A 19,620-nucleotide genomic window follows, 5' to 3' on the forward strand; every position below is an offset into this window, starting at 1 on the left:
AGGGAAAGAAAGGGTCCACAGAAAATGATAACCAGGTTGTCACTAATTACACTTCTACATAGGAAGGAAAGACAGTATTTATTGTCCCTTATTTCTATTTTGCTCTGAAGAATTTATGGGGCATGTAGACACTTATGCAATTCACCCTAACAGTATTTGGAGAAAGTAAAGTGTTATTCTGCTTCTACAGCTAGGGGATTTGAAACTGAGTGGTTGAATAACTGTTGAAGGTCACAGCACCTGTCAGTGGAAAAAATAGAATTAAATGGCTGTTAGCTGAGCCATGGCAAGCATAATTGGGACTCCTAGGTCTCCCCAGAGTGTTATATCAATAACCATGAGAACGGACTTGCCTGGTGGTGGAGTGGTTAGGAATCCGCCTGCCAATGCAGGGGACACGTGTTTGAGCTGTGGTCCAGGAAGATCCCACATGCTATGGAGCAACTAAAACCATGTGCCACAACTACTGAGCCCACGTGCCTAGAGCCCATGCTCCACAACAGGAGAAGCCACTGCAATAAGAAGCCCGCCCACCGCAACAAAGAGTAGCCCCTGCTCACCGCAACTAGAGAAAGCCTGCGCACAGCAATGAAGACCCAGTGCAGCCAAAAATAAACAAATAAATAAATAATTTTTAAAAAATGATTAAAGGGGTAAAATTATTTTTAAAAATGACCATGAGAACAACAGTTATTTACATAATCTGTGAAAAAATAATACTTGTTGTTACTGTTCTTAAGTGAAAGGCAAAGTGTGTAATTTGTTGGGCACTTTAAAATCCAAGCAAATAATTATAGAATATAATGTATGCATCTTGGATGGTTTTTTCTAGAATGATACACCAATTACTCTCAGTTGCTGGATATGGTGGCAGCACCTGACTCTGATAACAGGCGTTTTCACACTGCTAGGAAACGCTGGCTGATCAAATGACAATGGAAACTGGTGCTGTTGCTGTGGCCACCACCTACAAAGGTTCCCCAAAGTAGCATCTGTCTACCAACTTTCTGAGATTTGACCAAAGGGACTGTCATATCATACAGTCTACAGTGCACCCATATCCCAGACACCACATTTCCTCTGAAGATTATGTAATTTTTGTTACACTTTCCTGCCTTCACCCATCCTACTCCTCCCTTTCCCTGAATATCCAAACCCACCCTTTCTTCAAGACCCATTTCAAATGCCGCTTGCCCCTTGAAGCCTAGCTTGGTTCCCCCACCAGACACAGCCTCTCCCTTCTCTGAACTTCCAGAACACTTTTATTTCTCTCACAGCACTTACCACGTTCCATCTTTTGGTCCATTTCTCTATACATCTTATGTTCTCTACTAGATAATGAGGTCCTAGGCTTAGAGTCTATGTCTTATTCATCTTTATAATACTCACTAGCCAGTCAGTGCCTTGCCATAGAAAGTGGAATATAATAATTATCATATTAACCTTGCTAGGTAGTGGGAGAATATAATAATCTAAGCACTTTTTAATATACTAGCACATTTAAACTCCAGCAGTATTAGAAGTGTGGTACTTTTATTACCCTTGTTTTGTTTTGACCTCTCCTTCTCACTGCTCTTGGCAGGTTCCTCTTCTTTCACCCAGACTCCGCATGTTAGGAATTCCACAGGCTGAAATCTGGGACCTATCTCTTTCTCTGTACACTCTGCCCCTGCCTCCACCCTACTCCCCCCACTTCTGTGATCTTATCCATTTCCCTGGCGTTAAATACCTTCCACATACTGGCAATGACCAGATTCACACTCAGGTGCTAATCTCAACTCTGTGTCTCTGTGTATGTGACATCATCATCACTTGGACATGTCAGTTAATTATGTCCCCAAAGTCTCCCCATCTCAATCCATGGTACCACCATCCAACTAATTATTCAAGCGAAAAACCTGGAGGTCATCATTGGTTCTTCCCTCTGCTTCACGCACCAAGTCTAATTCAACCTTAAGTGCTGTTTACCTTGAATCTATCTGGAATCCATATCTTAATCCTCCTCTCCTACTACTATAGTCAAGTCCATGCTTATCTCTAGCTTAGACTCCACCTGCACTCTCCAGCACATTCTGAGGGCAGCCTGAGTGATCGTCTTAAAACACAAACAAAATCCCAAGTCCTTGCCACCCATTAGAGTGGCCCCTGCTGCCTGCACTGACATGTCCCCCCCACCCCACATGCACACACTGTGCTCCTGGGTCACTGGCCCCTTTCAGTCTCTGGAACCAGCCAGCATGGTCCTGCCTTGACATGAACTGCTCCCTCTGCCTGCCCTGTTCCCTCCCCAGCCCTCCTCCTCCCCCGCCTTGCCTAATTCCTACTCCTCCTTCAGGACTGAGCTTATTTGTCACCTCTGGAGAGACAAACCAACCTAAGCTGGGTCTTCCACTCCCTCTGTCTATTACTCTGTATCAGTGTGCCCTGTCCCCTCCCCTCACCACATTTGTCACAATTTTTAATGACATAATTTTAGTGTGCCTGATTCCCCCTATAGAAAATTAGCTCCAGATGGGCAACAGCTGTGTCTGGTATCCACCAGTGAGTGCCCAGTATATGGAGCACACAGTTGATGCTCAAAATGTTTGTTGGATGAATAAATGAATGTTAAGTAGTTTGCCCAAGATCTCTGAGCTAGTGAGGTAAAAAATGGTGAGCAGGGATTCAAACCCAGGTGGCCTGACTTCAAACTAAACTGAATCTCTCTCTGTAGACCCCGTCCCTAATCTTTAAACCAGAGCCTTAAAACCTGACTTGCAGGACATAAAGCTGGTAAAGCAAGCATTCAGCTGCAGGGCCCAAGTGTTCAATAGCTGGCAGCTATTATTATTTGTGTGGCAGTTATTCTCTGATGTGCTTTTGCACTTACGAAACCCTTAAGCAAAGGGAAGTTGGTGCTTTGGAGTTAAAAAAGAGCACATGAGAAGGGAATTAGGGGGCCAAATAAATAAGAGGAATCAAAAATAAACATTGTCGTTTGCAAGTGGTATGACCTAATGAGTTGTCTTTTATGTCAATGTTGTTGCTCACTTTTCTTTTTTATAACGGGGTCAACTGAGCTAAATTCAGAGCTAGGCAGATTCTCTGAATCTTCCATTCAGCATTTCCATTATGGCTTGGTGATAAATTCTGCTGTGAGCCTTGGAGAGCCAAACTGAAAAGGTAATTAAAGATAAAAATGGATGCTGTCAATTTTATTGTTGAAGTTAAATGAATTTTCACAGATTAAAGGGAAAAAAGCAAGTATTGATAGGATATTAAAATCCAATTCTTCAAAAGAAATGATATAAAAATAAAAGGTCCCTTTCAGGGGCTATTTCAATGGCTGTGATCAAAATGTAAAAGAGCAGACATTTTAATGCAGAGAGCTGTAAAAGAAAATTAATTGGCCACATTTGTATTAGATTGTAATAGCTAAATAGTAGCACATAAAATCAAATATCACAAAAAGTACAAACCATGTATAAAACTGAGCTGTCTCAATAGAATTTAATAATAGCATATATGCGTAATGTATACACCACAATGTCACAGACCCAATTAACAATAGAAAAACACAAGAGAACAAAGAAATGGCAGTTCACCACAAAACAAAATAAATTATAATGTGTCCTGAACAAATACCAGCTCTTGTTATAAATGAAGATATTGTTTTCCATCTTAAGAAAGTACACTGTAATATCCCATGCCCTCTAAATGTTGAAAACTTTTATATCTGGAAGTGATGAATCATATCGTGAAAGAATTTTTTTAAAGCCAAATATGAACAATACTCTATTGTGTACTTGTAACTTGCAAAAGGATAGATCTTAAATCTTCTCCACACACACACACAAAATGGTAACTATGTAGAGGTAATGGATATGTTAATTAGCTTGATTGTGGTGATCATTTTACAATGTATATGCATATTAAACATCAAATTTGTATACATCAATGACAGCTCCATAAAACTGCTAAAATATAATTTCTACAGTAAAAAAAACACAAATATGGATTTCTGTAGATAAATTCCTTCAGCAGATTTGTAATCACTATGCAAAAGCTCAACATTTGTGTATTAGATCAACACAATTTATTAGAAATATGTAAATATTGATTGCATTAAATGAAATGTTCTTCATAGGTGACATACTATTATAAATTTTAAAAAGAAACTTATGCCCTTACTTAATGACCACAAAACACAATTGCAAATGCTTGACTCTGTGCAAAAGGTAGAATTTAAATATTCTTATCAAATATATAGCCTATATCTCACTCTCTTTCTATTCTAGAAATGAGAGGTATTTATAGACACTTCCACATATACCAAAAACAAATCCAAAGGACAAATTATACTGCAGGTATAGACCACAAATGCTCCAGAAATTTGTAGCTATCCACCAGGAGAATCGTCCTCTTAGAATTTAATTCATTGATTGCCAATTTAATTGTCCCTAGACTATTCCCACCTCAATCAAGGGATATTAAGAAATTATGATCCTCAAAAGCACTCAAAAAATTCAAAATTAAATATATTTCTCTTCCGTTTGTAATTTGTAAGCTGCCATGTAAGGCATTTAGGGATGTGAGCATAAATTAAAACCAAAATGGAGCTGTTTCTCTACTATGTTTGGGACTCTGCTCTAATTATCTGTTCCTCTAATTTATTTAGCAAGGTTCACTTTCTCATCTGTCTAGTGATTACTAATTGATGTCAAGTTTTCTATATGCATAAGAAGACCAGATGAGCAACGTTTTAGCAATACAAAAAACTCCCTCTGAAAGTTAATATATGGCACTGATTGTTCCAGAGAATCGATTTTCTTTAACCTAATTCTAAGCCACCTGATCCAAGTCTCTCAAAATTGGAAATCGTTTGGTAATTTCCAGTTCCACAGCTGTCTCACATGAGACACAATCTCTCCTTGCTCTTCTATAACACGCTTGGTTAATAATCTTATTTATTTTCTGCTTTCCTCCCCTACACACAGTAAGTTCCATGAAAGCAGAGACATTACCTATCTTGTTCACTTTATCATCCTGAGAACTTGACAAATAGCTGATTCTCAAATAATTGTTGAATGAATAGCTAGGAGGTGACAGAGCAAGGATTCACACTGGTGTTTATCTGATATCAAAGACCAAAGACTGCACTCCCCAATATGTCAAGAACTTTCTGTGTTTCCCAATCTACTATCTCGCAGAGTGTTGGAGAGATCAAATGGGCATCAAAAGCACAACAAGCAATTTCAACTCTGCTTCTCCAGTGACTGAGAAGATCTGATGTAACCAAGGATCAAATATATCCTTTTTCTTACAGGTGACCTCAAGTATTCTTTAGCTTTCAACAAATTGAAAACACTCTAGAAGTTAAGGGGAAAAGGGCTGGAGAGGGACAAGTGGGGGAGGCTCCCATAGAAGCCCAGGCCAGGGATGACAGCAATGGCTTGCACTGCAGTGGTGGCACTGGAGCTGTGTGACTTGGCACAAGTGACTCACCTCTTCTGAGCTTTGGTTTTCTCAGCTACATAAATAGAAAGTTTGCCTCTAAATCACTGGGCACATTGTAGGCCCTCAGTGCTACAATTACACTAAATGTTTTAGAAGGTTATGATGAGAATTAGCACTGATAAATATACAGTAACTGACACATTTGTGTACTCAACAAATGATAGCTTCTACTCTGTTGTATTGAGAAACAGGGTGTTCTAAGGCTGCAAAATGCTTTAGAAGAGCAATGAAAAGGAAAAAACTTATTTTAAATTCTCATTTAAGACTATTTAAAAATAGCTTTTCTACCTACTGTATACCTCAGGGAACTCTACTCAATGCTCTGTGGTGACCAAACTGGGAAGGAAATCCAAAAAAGAGGGGGCATATGTATACATATAGCTGATTCACTTTGCTTTACAGTATAAACTAACACAACATTGTAAAGCAACTATACTCCAATAAAAATTAATTTAAAATAAATAAATAAACCTCACATTAAACCTAAAATAAATAAATAAATAAAAGAGCTCTTCTGTAATTTGCCAGAGGTCTACCAGTACACTTATTCTGCAGCTAAACTGGGCCAGTGAAATAAGTTAGCAGTGGCTATCTCTGGGCAATATAGTAAGGGCAATTATTATTTAATTTGTTGTGTATTTTCCAAAGTGAGCATGTACTGCTTTTGTGATCGGGAAAAGCAAGTTGTTAGATTGTTTAGGACTCAGAAGACAGTTTACCCCGGATTCTCTCGTTCTGTATTCTCTCAAAGTCATTCGGACTGACGTTTTCAGAGAATGTTGTTATATAAGGCTCTTGGGTACAGAATCAAAGACATGGCCTTTCCTAGTGTTAGGCATAAAGGAACTCAGAGAAGACATTCTTCCTGCCAGGATGAAAGGAAGGCAAAATCCTCTCCAACTGTGAGACCTACTTCAAGGATAACTAATGAATTCATATATGTACATTTACTCAAGGAGTCAATCCAGTTCCCATTTTTATTGGGCTCTTACAGGAGAAAATAGCAGAAAGTAGACTCCTTTTAAAATCTGAATTGTTAATATGAATGTATAGTATAAATATGGATTAAAAATTAACCAAGATATGACCCATCAATTCCACTACTAGGTATATAGAGAAAGAGAAATTAAAACACATGTCCACACAAAAACATATACATGAGTATTCAAAGCAGCAATACTCATAATAACCAAAAAACAGAAACAACCCTAATGTCCCCAAACTGATGAATAGATAAAATGTGGTATAATCACACAATGGAATATTATTCAGTAATAAAAGGAGATGAATTCATGCTATTATTTCTCTCATCTAGTAAACAAAGAAATGAAATACCAATACACACTACAACGTGGATGAACCCTTGAAAACATTACACTAAGTGAAAGAGGCCAGTCACAGAGGACCACTTAGTGTATGATTCCATTTACATGAAATTCCCAGAATAGGCAACTCTGTATAGACAGAAAGTAGATTAGTGGTTGTGTAGGGCTGAGGAGGGACCTGGGGGTGATGGCAAATTGGTACAAGATTTCTTTCCCAGATGATGAAAATGTTCTAAGATTGTGCTGATAGTTGTACGACTCTGTGACTATGCTAAAAGTCATTGACGTGTACCCTTTAAATGAGTGAATTGTATGGTCTATGAATTATATCTCGATAAAGCTGTTACCAAAAAATAAATAAGTAAATAAACCAAGAAAGGCAAATAACTATCTTATTTCATGTCATTCTGAATTCATTCATTTTCTTTCCCCCCCATTAATCAGTTCATTAGAAATATTTTAAATTCAACTATTTTGTGAAGATATGAGTTCTGGAAAGGAAAGGTAACATCGGAAGAATTATCAGAAGCTATTTAAAGCAGCTATAAGATGGTCTTTCTCTCTTTTTTTTCTCCAGTTGAGTCATACCTTCAAACTTTTTCTTTGAAAGTTTAGGGAAGACTCATTTTTTTTTAATACTGGAAAAAAAATCAGGCTCTCTTCCTCCCCCCAAATATCTTGGACAAATCACATCTGTTTAAAATTTATTCTTGTACTTACTGGTTTTGCAAAAGAAGGCATCGTCTTACACAGTATTTGTAATTAAAAGCAAATCATTTGTTTAAAAAAAGGGCAGTTTGCAAAAAAATGGTTTTGTTTTTTTATAATTCTCATTAAAACAATATCTAGCCAAAAAAAAAAAAGAATGGACAATTCCCAGTTAGCCTGAACAATGGAATTAAAGTTGCATGATTAACTTAAATAGTGCCTTTTAAAAATAGATACCAATTATATATTTAAAATTGCGCATGATAGGGGCTTCCCTGGTGGCGCAGTGGTTAAGAATCTGCCGGTCAATGCAGGGGACACGGGTTCGAGCCCTGGTCCGGGAAGTTCCCACATGCCATGGAGCAACTATGACCAGGCACCACAGCTACCGAGCCTGCACTCTAGAGCCTGCGAGCCACAACTACTGAGCCCACACGCCACAACTACTGAAGCCCAAGTGCCTAGAGCCCATGCTCCACAACAAGAAAAGTCACCACAATGAGAAGACTGCACACCACAACGAAGAGTAGCCCCCGCTCACCACAACTAGAGAAAGCCCGCGTGCAGCAATGAAGACCCGATGTGGCCAAAAATAAAATAAAAAATAAAATAAAATAAAATAAATTCAAACAATAAATAAAATTGCACATGATAAAAGTGATAAAACCACAAATTTACTAGAAGTATGTTATAGACTTTGGCATGGGGAATATCTTTATATGCATGATATTAACAACAAGAACTATAAATGATTGACAGTTTTGCCTGCATAAGCACAAAAAGCCTTCAGTATATCTGCATTAAAAATGAATTTTTTAGAAGTTAAATGCTCTGATAGAAAACTGAGCAAAGGAGATGGGCAGTGCACAAAAGAATACAAATGAAATATCTGGGAGAAAAAGAAAAAGAAAAAGAAAGCATTTGACATGGTTTTACTCACTGTGTAATGTGCAATATTGCTTGCAGAATTCTTCCCTCCCAGGGTTATTGGTTTTAAGCCAAAACAGCAATAAGAAAAAAGACGTTAGGAAATTTTAAGAGTAGTTCATCATATTCACTTAATGTCTTTTTAAATTAGATTGTAACAACTTATCTGAGTTAGAGACCCTAGTCATCCTCTACTCCCTCTCTCTCACCCCTCACTGTGTGGGAGCCTCCCTGCTCTCTGTTCTTAGACCCTCATCCTTCCTTGCCTGACTATTTACGTAGCCTCCTATCTGGTTTTCCTGCCTTATGTCTCTTCCTACTTAATCCTTCTTCTGGACTCCAAGAGTTCTAGTGTTAATTGTTTCTCTCATTTACTAAGAATCCCAGCAGCCTCTGCATTGTATTGAGCACAAACTCCAAGATCTGTGAGGCTGTCTTCTCTCCTTAGCATACGTGTCCAACCTCATCTCTTGTCCCTCTTCTTCCCCTAACGAGCTATGCTCTAGCTCTGCTCGGCGACTGATTTCCCATAAAAATGTGAAGCTTTCCCACTGCCAGGCCTTTACACGAGCAGTTCCTTCTGCCTTTCCTCCCTAACCTCAGTGTACAGCCACCTGGAGTCTAGCACATCCTCCACATTGTTAAGTAGTTGATGACAGCCCTGCCTTTCCTGCAAGACTGCACTTTAAGAACTGAGGATGAGGGGAGGGGTAAATTGGGTATTTGAGATGAACATATACACACTACTATATATAAAATTGATAAACATCAAGGACCTAGTGTATAGCACAGGGAATTATATTCAATGCCTTGTAATAACCTATAATGGAAAAGAATCTGAAATAGAATATATGTATGTGTGTAACTGAATCACTTTGCTGTACACCTGAATCATTATAAATCAATTGTACTTCAATTAAAAAAAAAAGAACTGAGGACACGTCTTACTCATCCATGAATCCACATTACCCAAAATTACCAGGAACATGGTAAATATAAAGAAATAAAGAAATGAATCCACTTTCTGATTTGTTTCCAGAATGTAGAATATTTTTGCACTGCTAAAACAAATACTTTCATGGAACTTTCAAAGTGCTGGACTGTAGAAATTCCAGAGTCATGTTTTCTGATTGAGAAAAACACCAGCAATAAAATTATATGCAGGAACATGATTTTTTTCCACGATTTATTTTTTAAAACGTGATTTGTGACTCACCAAAATGAAATCAGCTTAAGATTTTGATTTTAAAGTTTGACTCAAGATTTGAAACTTTTAGCTTTTTGGTTTCCTATTCGTTTCTGTTAAGGTGCTCTTGTACCCGTAGTGCCCCTGTGAGAACGCACAAGTTTTGCCCAGGTGAGAGGATGAAATGCCTGCTGTAGGTGGAGGAGTGCCCCTGTTCAGGTGAGGATTGCTAAGCTTATATTTGGGATGAGTCATCAGGAACCAGAGGGCTCTGAAATCTAGGACTAAAAATACACCACAGAACAGAGGAAAAAGAAGCTGGGTGAGAATCTAGGCTAGCAGTCAGCCCGAGAGCAGGAAAAAACCCAGTTATAGAATAGCCCCTGCTGCAACCCCACCTTCTACTTTTCCCTCACAGTATGAAATTATTTCAACAAAAGGGTGAATATGTCAAAATTTGCCCATCTTTTGGGTGAAGTTCTGAAGACTTGCTTCTAATGTGGTGGTAAAATATGCTGTCTTACCCACTACAGTCTTTGAAGTTGTCACAACTTTAAGCACGTGTTGAAGGGGTGATCAGAATATGGAAAACCCACCAGTTGTACTGACCTGGATGGAAAAGAGGTGTATTTTAGGATTTCACTCCACCATATCAAGAGCCACTATTCACTCCTTCATCAATATTTATTTGTTGCCTAATAGGTACCAGTTTCTGTTCTCGGTACTGGAACATAGCTGTTGAATAAAACAAAGTCCTTGATCTGGAAGCTTATATTCCAGTGGGGTAGACAGACAGTAAACAGGCCAGATGGTGTTGAGTGCTATGGAGGAAGCTCAGCAGGGAGAAGGAGAATGTGAGTGTGTGGGGAATAGACTGCTCTTCTGCAGTAAGTAGCCAAATAAGGTGACATTGAAAGAGAGACCTGCACGAGATGAGTGGGCCATACTGATGTTCCCAGGGGAAGAGTATTCCCAGGTCAGAGGGAATGGCAAGTGCAAAGACCCTGGGATGGAAGAGGGCTTGTTGTTTCAAGGAACAAGGGGGCTCATCTAATGAACACAGAGGGAAGGGAGCACAAGGTGGAAGAGAAGGTAGCAGAGGGGCCAGAGTATGGGGCACCTTGTAAACCAGTGTAAAGAATCTGGCTTTTACTGAGCAAGAAGGTAGAATTTCGAGCAAACCAGTAGCACAATCTTACATTTTGAAAGGCTGCTGTGTTGAGAATTGGCTGAAGGGAAGGAAGCAGATGGAGGCTGCAGCAATAGTCCAAGTGAGAGAGAATGGTGGCATGGATCAGCGTACCTGCAGTGGTAAATGGTTGGATCCTAAATACATTCTGGAGATAAAGCCAACAGGATTTATCAGTTCACTTCTCCATCGACCTCTACTTCTGTGCATAGCCAGACTGAATTTTAAAATGGCCAGAGCCATTTTACAACATTTTACAGTCAACCCTCATTACGTACAGATTCTGCATTTGCAAGTTTGCCTTTAACCCCAAAACCAATACTCACAGTGCTCTCCTGGTCACTGTGGACACGCACAGAGCCATGGAAATATTTGTTGCCTGATGCCCATTTTCCCAGCTCAAGTCAAACAAGGGGCCACTCTGCCTTCTTGCTTCAGCTCATACTGTAAACAAGTGTTCTTTTGGTCACTTTTGTGCTATGCTTTTTGAATTTTTGTGCTTTTTGTTGGTGATTTCACTTTCTAAAATGTCCCTTCAGTATAGTGCTTGCTAGTGTTCCTAAACACAAGGCAGCTGTGATGTGCCTTACATAGAAAATATATGCATTAGATAAGCTTCATTTAGGTATGAGTTAAAGTGCTGTTGGCCATGAGTTCAATATTAATGAAGTACCAACGTACATTAAATGTCTCTAAACAGAAACACACATAAAACAAGGTTATGTATTGATCTGTTGATGAAAGTGTTGTAACCAGAGGCTCAAAGGAACCTAACCTGTTATTTTACTAGGAGCAATGGCTCAGAATTTGCTAATTCAGCATTCATGCTGACTTTACAGAACATGGCTACCACAAACAAGAATCAACCATATAAAGAGAAATTTAGAAGATTCAAAAAGCACTATGTCAAAGGGGCTTGGAAATAGCTTGAACACCACCACGGGCAGAAAACTCCAAGACACTGCTATTCCTTAAGAGCACTTAATTAGGGATTAGGCTGGGACCCCATATCTGATTGACAACACTGCTATGGCTCAACGCACTGGTTCTCATCCCTGCTGTCCATTAGATCACCCGGGGAGATTTCGAGCAATGGTAATGCCAGGGTCCACTGCAGAGGTTGCTTTAATTGGTATGGGGTATAGCCTGGGTACAAAGAAATTTAAAAGCTTTTCAGGTGATTCCAATATGCAGCAAAGCACTTCTCAAACTTCAGCATGAATTAGAAACACATGCAGAGCTTGGTAAAACAGATTGCTGGGCTCTATGCCAAGGTTTTCATTCAGGCCTGGGATGGGACGCTAGAATTTGCATTTCTAGCAAACACCCAGGTGACGCTCCACAGACCACACTTTTAAGTAGCACTGCCCTACAGCACTTCCATCAGAGGATTCTATTCTAAGTGACAGCATCCTAAGCAAGGCTCAGCGGTGGAGCTCCCTTTGGCCAAACTGAACTATTCTCATCTTTTGCTTCTTTTTCCTCTGTAGCCTTAGTTTCTCTTGCATAACCTTCCACATGGCTTGGGCTGCCGACTGGGAGAGCTGGTCCTAATGCAGGACCCTCAGTATTCTTTCCTCATATCCACACATCAAGTCTGGCTTGGCTCAGCCCACATGTTCATTCTCAAACCCATCCCTGGAGACAGACATGGTAATCTGGCCAGACTGAGTGATGTGCTCACCTTTGTGAAAGGAGTGGGATTATCTGATTGACAGACCTACCAGGACCACCTGGAGTAGAGGGACAGAAAACCAGAGTGGAAAACCCGTAGCTTACAGGAATGATGAGCTCAAGGCAGTGGTCACCTCTCGGGGGTAGAGAGAAACAGAGAAGAATGAGACCTGAAAGGGACACACAGGGGGCTTCAAAAGTACTGATTAGTTTATTTCTGAAGCTGGGTAGTGGATACACAGGGCTTTCATTTTAATTCTACCTTTCGCGTTTTACCATGTTTGCACGTATGTATGTGCGCGCACACACACACACAATTTTTAAGTCCAGTATGAACATCCATCAATATCAAAGGTTGGCGAACGACTCTTATTTCACTAGATAGGCTGCTGATAGGGTAATATCAGATGAGGCCTAGGAGAAAGGCAGCTCTCTGTTTTGCTCAAATTGGGCTACAGGTTCTCCAAGATGGTAGGGGAACAACAAATAGAAAAACTTCACTGCACAGTTCCCAACTTTCTTTTTTTATGTTTACATTTCTGTCCATTTTAACATCTTATTTCAAAGTAACTGGGACTTCCCTGGTGGCGCAGTGGTTAAGAATCTGCCTGCCAATGCAGGGTACACGGGTTCAATCCCTGGTCCGAGAAGATCCCACATGCTGCGGAGCAGCTAAGTCTGTGTGCCACAACTACTGAGCCTGTGCTCTAGAGCCCGCGAGCCACAACTACTGAGCCCACGTGCCACAACTACTGAAGCCTGTGGCCTAGGGCCCATGCTCTGCAACAAGAGAAGCCACCGCAATGAGAAGCCGCAATGAGAAGTTCATGCACCACAATGAAGAGCAGCCCCCACTCGGTGCCAACGAGAGAAAGCCCGCACGCAGCAATGAAGACGCAACACAGCCAAAAAAAAAGTAACTGCAAGAGTAGCCACAGTATACATAAAGCGTGAAAAGACCACAGCCCTATTAATCCTGGTATCTTTAACAGTTATTGCTAGAGAATGTTTTCCTTCACCATTTCCATTCTTTCCAAGTTTTATTCAAAAAAAAGAGGGGGAGGGTGATTAAGATGTCCATAAAGAGTAATCATCATTACAATATTCACCTGGACAGCAATAATAAGGACCCAATTCAGTTGGTACCATCCTATTTTCCCACTAGACAAGTTAAAAAAAAAAGTCAAAGCTTTCTCAATGTGGAAGAATAGGACAGCTTTTACACCGAAATGGTGCCCCAAATGAGTTATAAAAATCGCTGATTTTGTCTTCTATTTATCCTTTTCTTTCTGTTCTTTTTCTTTCTTCTCACGCTCAGCTTTCGCTTCTTCTTCCTCGTGTTTTTTGATCAACTGTTCCACTTCCTTTTGTTTGAGAACTCTGATGACTGTCTTTCCATTCTCTCTTGTTAGTGTGGCGATTTCCACTGGAAGCAAACACACACACTTGTAATACAGGCAGCCATACTTAGCCAAAACACTTAATAAGCAACCACAGTTTAATCTCTTCATACCATTTGAGCCTTAGTACACCACTTTTCCAAGTTTTCTGCTGAATATAATTCATGGATACTTTCATGGAAACAAAATACCTTCAATATTATAATGTTTTTATGAATATTTTTACTTTAATATCATCTTTATCCTCATCCATACTAACTTTCTGAGCTGTTACTTTTGTGGAAAAAGTACAACCAGCCAATTGCTCTGGCTGGCCTGACCAGAAAGAACCAGTTTCCTCGTTAGAACCTCTGAAGGCTCAGCCAAAATCTTTAACCAGTACTTACACTTATTTTTCATGAACTTTTCAAATCTCTTTTCAAAACAAAGGCATGAAAAGCAGCTCCCATGACTATGGATGAGAAAAGCAGACTAATGCCAACAGGAGGAGAAATTTTGGGAAGGGAAATTGAGTAGTGCCTCCTTGAAATTGGGTAGAAGTAGACAAGAGGACAGTCTGCAAGTAAATGGCATTTTTTGAAGCAACACCAGGAGCTAAGTTATCCTAAACTAAATCAATACGTTAATTTACCACAATTTTTGAAAAACATTATTTACAAATATTGTTTTATATGGTCATATAACTTTAGTTAAATAAAGCATTTACAATTGCAAACATGGGCTTAACATAAGAGATCAGTAGATTAAGAAGAACAGAGGGTACAACTCATGCAAATGATATACCTGATAAAGGACACCAAACATATATAACCATATAATTACTTTCATATTCTTTATTATATGTACACACGAGCACAGATATCATTGTCAAGAAGTCGATAAGATAAAATAGCATGGATCAGATTTAACTATGAATATTGAGAACATTCAGGCTCAAGTCCTTAAGCTTGTTATGTAGTGTGGGATGGTGGCTCCAGAACTTTTCAGTGTTGACCTTGGTCAAGTCTTAGGAAATAGCTGTAAGGTCACCTAACTTATAAGGCTGCTGTTTCAGTGCACTATGATAACATGTTAAAGGCCTACTCAATCAATTCCCTCACTAAGCAAACAAATTAGAGGAGTGGACATAAATTACCTTTTTCAGCAGAGAGCTTACTAACATCCATGGTCTTATTTAGGACTTTGATAGCTAAAGCAAGAGCTGACTTCAAACTCATTTCTCCTTCTTTGTAATCTTGTTTTAACATTGACACAGCTGCCTATAAAACATAAGAAAGAATCAACATAGAGAATTTCCTTTAAATTTTTGCGATTTTTAGGAACATGAATAATGCCTGAATTATTATTGGCATTATAACCAACATAAACAATTTTAACGGCAGGGAGGGCTGACATGGGATAGGGGTGCAAAGGAGGGATGCTGATGATCTATGAATGAATCCCAGGTATCCATGATAGAGTTCAGGGGGTCTGTGAACTAGTATGTGGGAGACGGGGGAACTAGATCTTATTTTCACAGCTTCTAACTGAAAATTAGCACTTCCTTTCATTATTACTGTAGGCAATAAACCCTAGTAGTATTAGGAGTACCTGTGACTTCATCACCAACAGAAATCACAGATACTTTCATATCACATTAAGGCTGTTGCAGCTACCTTAAAATGTTGTTTACACTCATCACTACTTTAAAACTATGGCAGTTACTAGACCCTTTGCTACATTCTACAGCAACACAAAAATACTCACAGCGCTATTATTTCCAATGCATGTAGCTTTCCATCCTCCATAATTTCCGCTAGGGTCACTCTGATAGAGCTGAAAGCCATAGTGCTTATCCCAGCCAATGTAAAGCAATGAAACACCAAAGGGACGTTTTCCTTTAACAGAGAAAAAAAAAAGCTAAACATACCAACAATCTAAATTTAGTATCACTATGGTTACTTGAGCTCAGTGGCTAACCCCTCTTCTGTGAAGTTAAGCATTCATAAACTGTTCCATGTTCTGGCCACCATAGATAAGCTCCATCAAAAATTCCACTTTTGTTTCTAGGATTTGGATGCAGCCAGGAGAGGGAATAAAGACAAAGAGGACCAGTGCTAAATTTCATCATTATGTAAAAAGCAATTTGTTTCCTGATTTGAAAATGTTATTTTGGCCTTCCAATAGTCTATTAATAAAATGTTTGACAGTCTACATAGTGGAAGCCAGTTAGCTCATGAAGTGAGAATGTATGAAAAGTGTCTACTTATTTCATTTTCAATTTCATTTTACCATCTCAAAGAGGTTATTACTCACAAAACGTTTTATCTTTTGGGAATAAAATTTCCAAAAGTTTCAGTACCTCCAAACTGCGTATAAGCTTGTTTGATATCACACAGTGCTGTGACCAACTGCTCACAAGGAATTGGCTCCTGATACTGCAATAAATACCTAGAATAAAGAAACTGGCATATGAATAGTTTTCTCTAAAACACTCTATATACACACTCTAAGCAAAATACCCTCTGAAAAGAAATCTCTGTCATGGGGTCAACATAATAGTCACTTATAAATAATCTAAAGGGGGAGAGTAGAGGGCATGGCAACATCTTAATAATCATACAGTAACTAATATTTTGCAAGTTTGGTTAAAGAAAAAAACACTGTAATTTGCAATTAATAGGTTTTTAATGACTTTAATCTTTACAAAAATGAGTTCTTAGAAACATCGAAACTAATTTTACATATCATCAATTATAGTATTTATGACCATACCTTTGAGCAATGAGCCTCAGTTCATTAGTCAGAACATTAGCATCAGAAGTTATGCCTGCCACACTACAGGCCATATCCCTTGAGAAAAAGAAAGACATTTATCTGTAAGCAGAAAAGATGTTTACCAGGTGTATTTTACAACTTTTAGAAAGTACTAAGCTCTATTAGAAATTCACCATGCTTCCTCTCAGCTGCTACACCCTTCAGACAAAACCTATGTGTGTTTTATCTTTGTAGGAAACTTTCAACTTGATGTCATTCAACACATAAGATAAACAAATGCACACTTAAGTTCTTCACAACAGATGTATTTACCATCATCACCCTGTGAACAGGGCAAGAGAATAAACACTAGGAAGCTAGGGTAAATCCCAAGAAGATTCAACCACAAAGAAGAAAAAGGTTTTGCCAGACAGGAAGACAGACTACCCCACGCTCTTGGGTAGTGAAGTACTCTCACCTCCTAAGGCCTAACTTGATGGGGGTGAGGGTGAGGGGACCTGAAGGGCAGGATATTTTATGAGCCTGCCTAGGAAGCTCAGGGCTAGGCTTACAGGGAGGGTGCATTTCCTTTCTCTACCCCCCCGTTCCCTGAAAGCTGCCCCGGCTCTCCTACAGCCTCGACACCCTCTGGCACTGTGCCTAATCAAGCCTGCAAGCTGCTGAGGGGCCCAACAGTGACTGTGGAGGGATGACACTTTCTTGAGTGAGTGTATCAAAAGGCCCTATAACCAGAATTCACCTGGCTCAACACTGAAGGGAAAGTCTCCAATGAGCAAATCCAGCTCTCTGCTAGCTGCAAAGCCCTGAACACCCAACTGTAACAGAAACTTCACTAAGTGTACAGAAAAGTCTAAACTTTTCCCAGACCTTCAGGAGGCCTGTTCTTCAGTAAGATTCAGTATAATTCAAAATAATTCCTGAGTAACCATTATAAACAATACCTTGAGGGCCTCCTATATGCCAAACACTGTGCTAGTTTATCTCATTCATTTTATTTTATTTCATTAAATTGCCACAACCACTCTAGTAGGCTCTGAAGCCCAGAGAAGTTAAACAATGGGTGTGAAGTCACAGCTTTCATATTCTTTCATATTCTTTGGTGACTATAAAAGTCCCAGTTACTTTCATATTCTTTGCATTGGTGGAGCCCAGATTTAACCCAAAGCTGTGTGACTACCAAGCTTGTACTCTTATCACTATACAACGCTGTTTCTCCACTAAGTACTTGACCCTGCACTTAAAAAGAATAACATATGGTCCTGGGCCTCAAGGAAGTTTCAAGGAAATAAGTTAAAAGGAAAAAATTTCAGAAGTAAAAACAGAACAACTGTTCAATTCTATCATGTCACATGGAACAGCCCTCCCAAAATATGATGAGATGTTTGCCCTAAGATTTCACTTACTCATTCAGTTTATAAATTTTTTCAGAAAAAAAGACTTCATCAAGAAGCTTGTGGATGTTACGTCTCTCTGCTGCAAGCAGAACACCATCATTTGCTAAAATTCCCAAACAGGTGCCTGCGTGTCCTATAGCTTCCATGGCATATTCAACTTGGTACAAGCGACCTACAAGACAAAAGCAGTGAGAAACCAAGACTCTCTTCCTTGTTCTTGCACCACTGGTTCAAGAGAAATCAGCAACAACACTGGAGGGCTACAGACAGGAGTCCCACTTTTACTCATAGTCCTATGATGTACATAATCAACCTGGTGATAATCACTTCAAACTACAGAAAGGATGAACAACTTAGTATTTTAAAAAGTTTGTAGATTCCCCACCCACCCCTAAAATTCAAACACTTAAAATTTTTATTTTTATTTGAGACAGATCAAACAATTTATATTTTACCTTCTGGAGAAAATATAGTGGTCCTGGAGTCATATCTTCGAGACTGCAAAGGAAAAACATACAAGTGATTCCTACCCACTTTTAGTAAGCCAGCTCCTGTAAACCCACAAATCATTTTACAGAACACATCCTGGTATACAAAATTCAGAGAGTGGGAGGAAACTGGTAAGACATCATTCCATTTCAATTTTCTCATGCAAGTCTGTAAGCTGAGTACAAGCAATACAATTTATCAGGCAATGGCTTACTGGAATGTGTATTAACTCACCATGTTTTCTGAACTTTATGATAATTCCTGTAAAAACAAAATAGGATAATTATTAAAACGAAACTTACAATTTAAAAAGCATTTCTTGACTTGAAAAAAAAAAGTCTTCTTCACTTCTCTTCATTCAGCCAACATTTACGGTGCACCAGGCACTATGCCAAATGCTGGAATGCCAGCATGGGTAAGAGCAATCCCTTTCCTAAAGAGCGTACAGTCTGGTGGCCAGGTGAGGGAGAAGACACAGAAGGACAATTATAAAGCAATATGGAAACAGAGGCACTAAGTGGGAAGAGGGTTGGAGAAAATCAAGAAAGTATTTTTTGCGAAACACATACAGAAAATGAGCCCAAATTAGAGATGGGAGAGGCAGAAATAAGGCTGAGAACATTTAGGTCTAAGAGGAAGAACAGGGGAAGAAAGAAGGGAAAGGCATTCCAGGGAGAGGAGAAAGCTTGAGCAAAAGGCACTGAGGCAGGATAGCTTAATGGGCGAGAGAAATTGCTGAAGTTAAAAAAAAATATGAAAAAACTAAAGAACTAAGCAAGTACCCAGACCATGTACAGCTTTGAATGCCAAGCTAAGAGGCTTAGGCTTTCTCCAGAGAATGATACGGGGTCCTGAACTATGAAGGGGAGGAGCGGGATGGTAATCTTTGGCATCATTACTATTACTGCAAAAGACAACACTGGGGCTCAGCGTGATTTGGTGGAAAAGCCAAACTTCGGCCTCCAGAGCCAATTTTCCCAAATTCTAGAATATCGGTAATTAAAAATGGAAAGATAAAAGCAGGGATCAGGTCCCGAAGGCCAGCGTGCCCAGGTAAAAACTATGAATGCTATCT

General features: G+C 39.3%; 1 protein-coding gene across 3 annotated transcripts; it reads right to left on the reverse strand.

Moving 5' to 3' along the window:
- Positions 1-13,501: 13,501 nt before the first annotated feature.
- PSMA4 (proteasome 20S subunit alpha 4) lies at positions 13,502-18,806 on the reverse strand. Of its 3 annotated transcripts, XM_007471845.1 has the most exons (8): positions 18,780-18,806; positions 18,512-18,554; positions 18,066-18,228; positions 16,660-16,737; positions 16,247-16,335; positions 15,652-15,782; positions 15,041-15,164; positions 13,502-13,931 (listed from the first exon to the last, which is right to left on the reverse strand). In XM_007471845.1, exons 1-8 carry the CDS (start codon positions 18,780-18,782, stop codon positions 13,777-13,779), a joined length of 786 nt encoding a protein of 261 aa, XP_007471907.1. In that variant the 5' UTR covers positions 18,783-18,806; the 3' UTR covers positions 13,502-13,776. The 3 variants fall into 3 exon arrangements, with proteins under 3 accessions (XP_007471907.1, XP_007471908.1, XP_007471906.1); XM_007471846.1 differs by lacking the exon at positions 18,066-18,228; XM_007471844.1 differs by lacking the exon at positions 18,780-18,806 and having other exon boundaries at positions 13,527-13,931; positions 18,512-18,707.
- Between the last annotated feature and the right edge of the window lie 814 nt (positions 18,807-19,620).

Source organism: Lipotes vexillifer, unplaced genomic scaffold (genome assembly GCF_000442215.2).
Source record: "Lipotes vexillifer unplaced genomic scaffold, Lipotes_vexillifer_v1.1 scaffold334, whole genome shotgun sequence".
Lineage (NCBI taxonomy): Eukaryota > Metazoa > Chordata > Mammalia > Artiodactyla > Lipotidae > Lipotes > Lipotes vexillifer.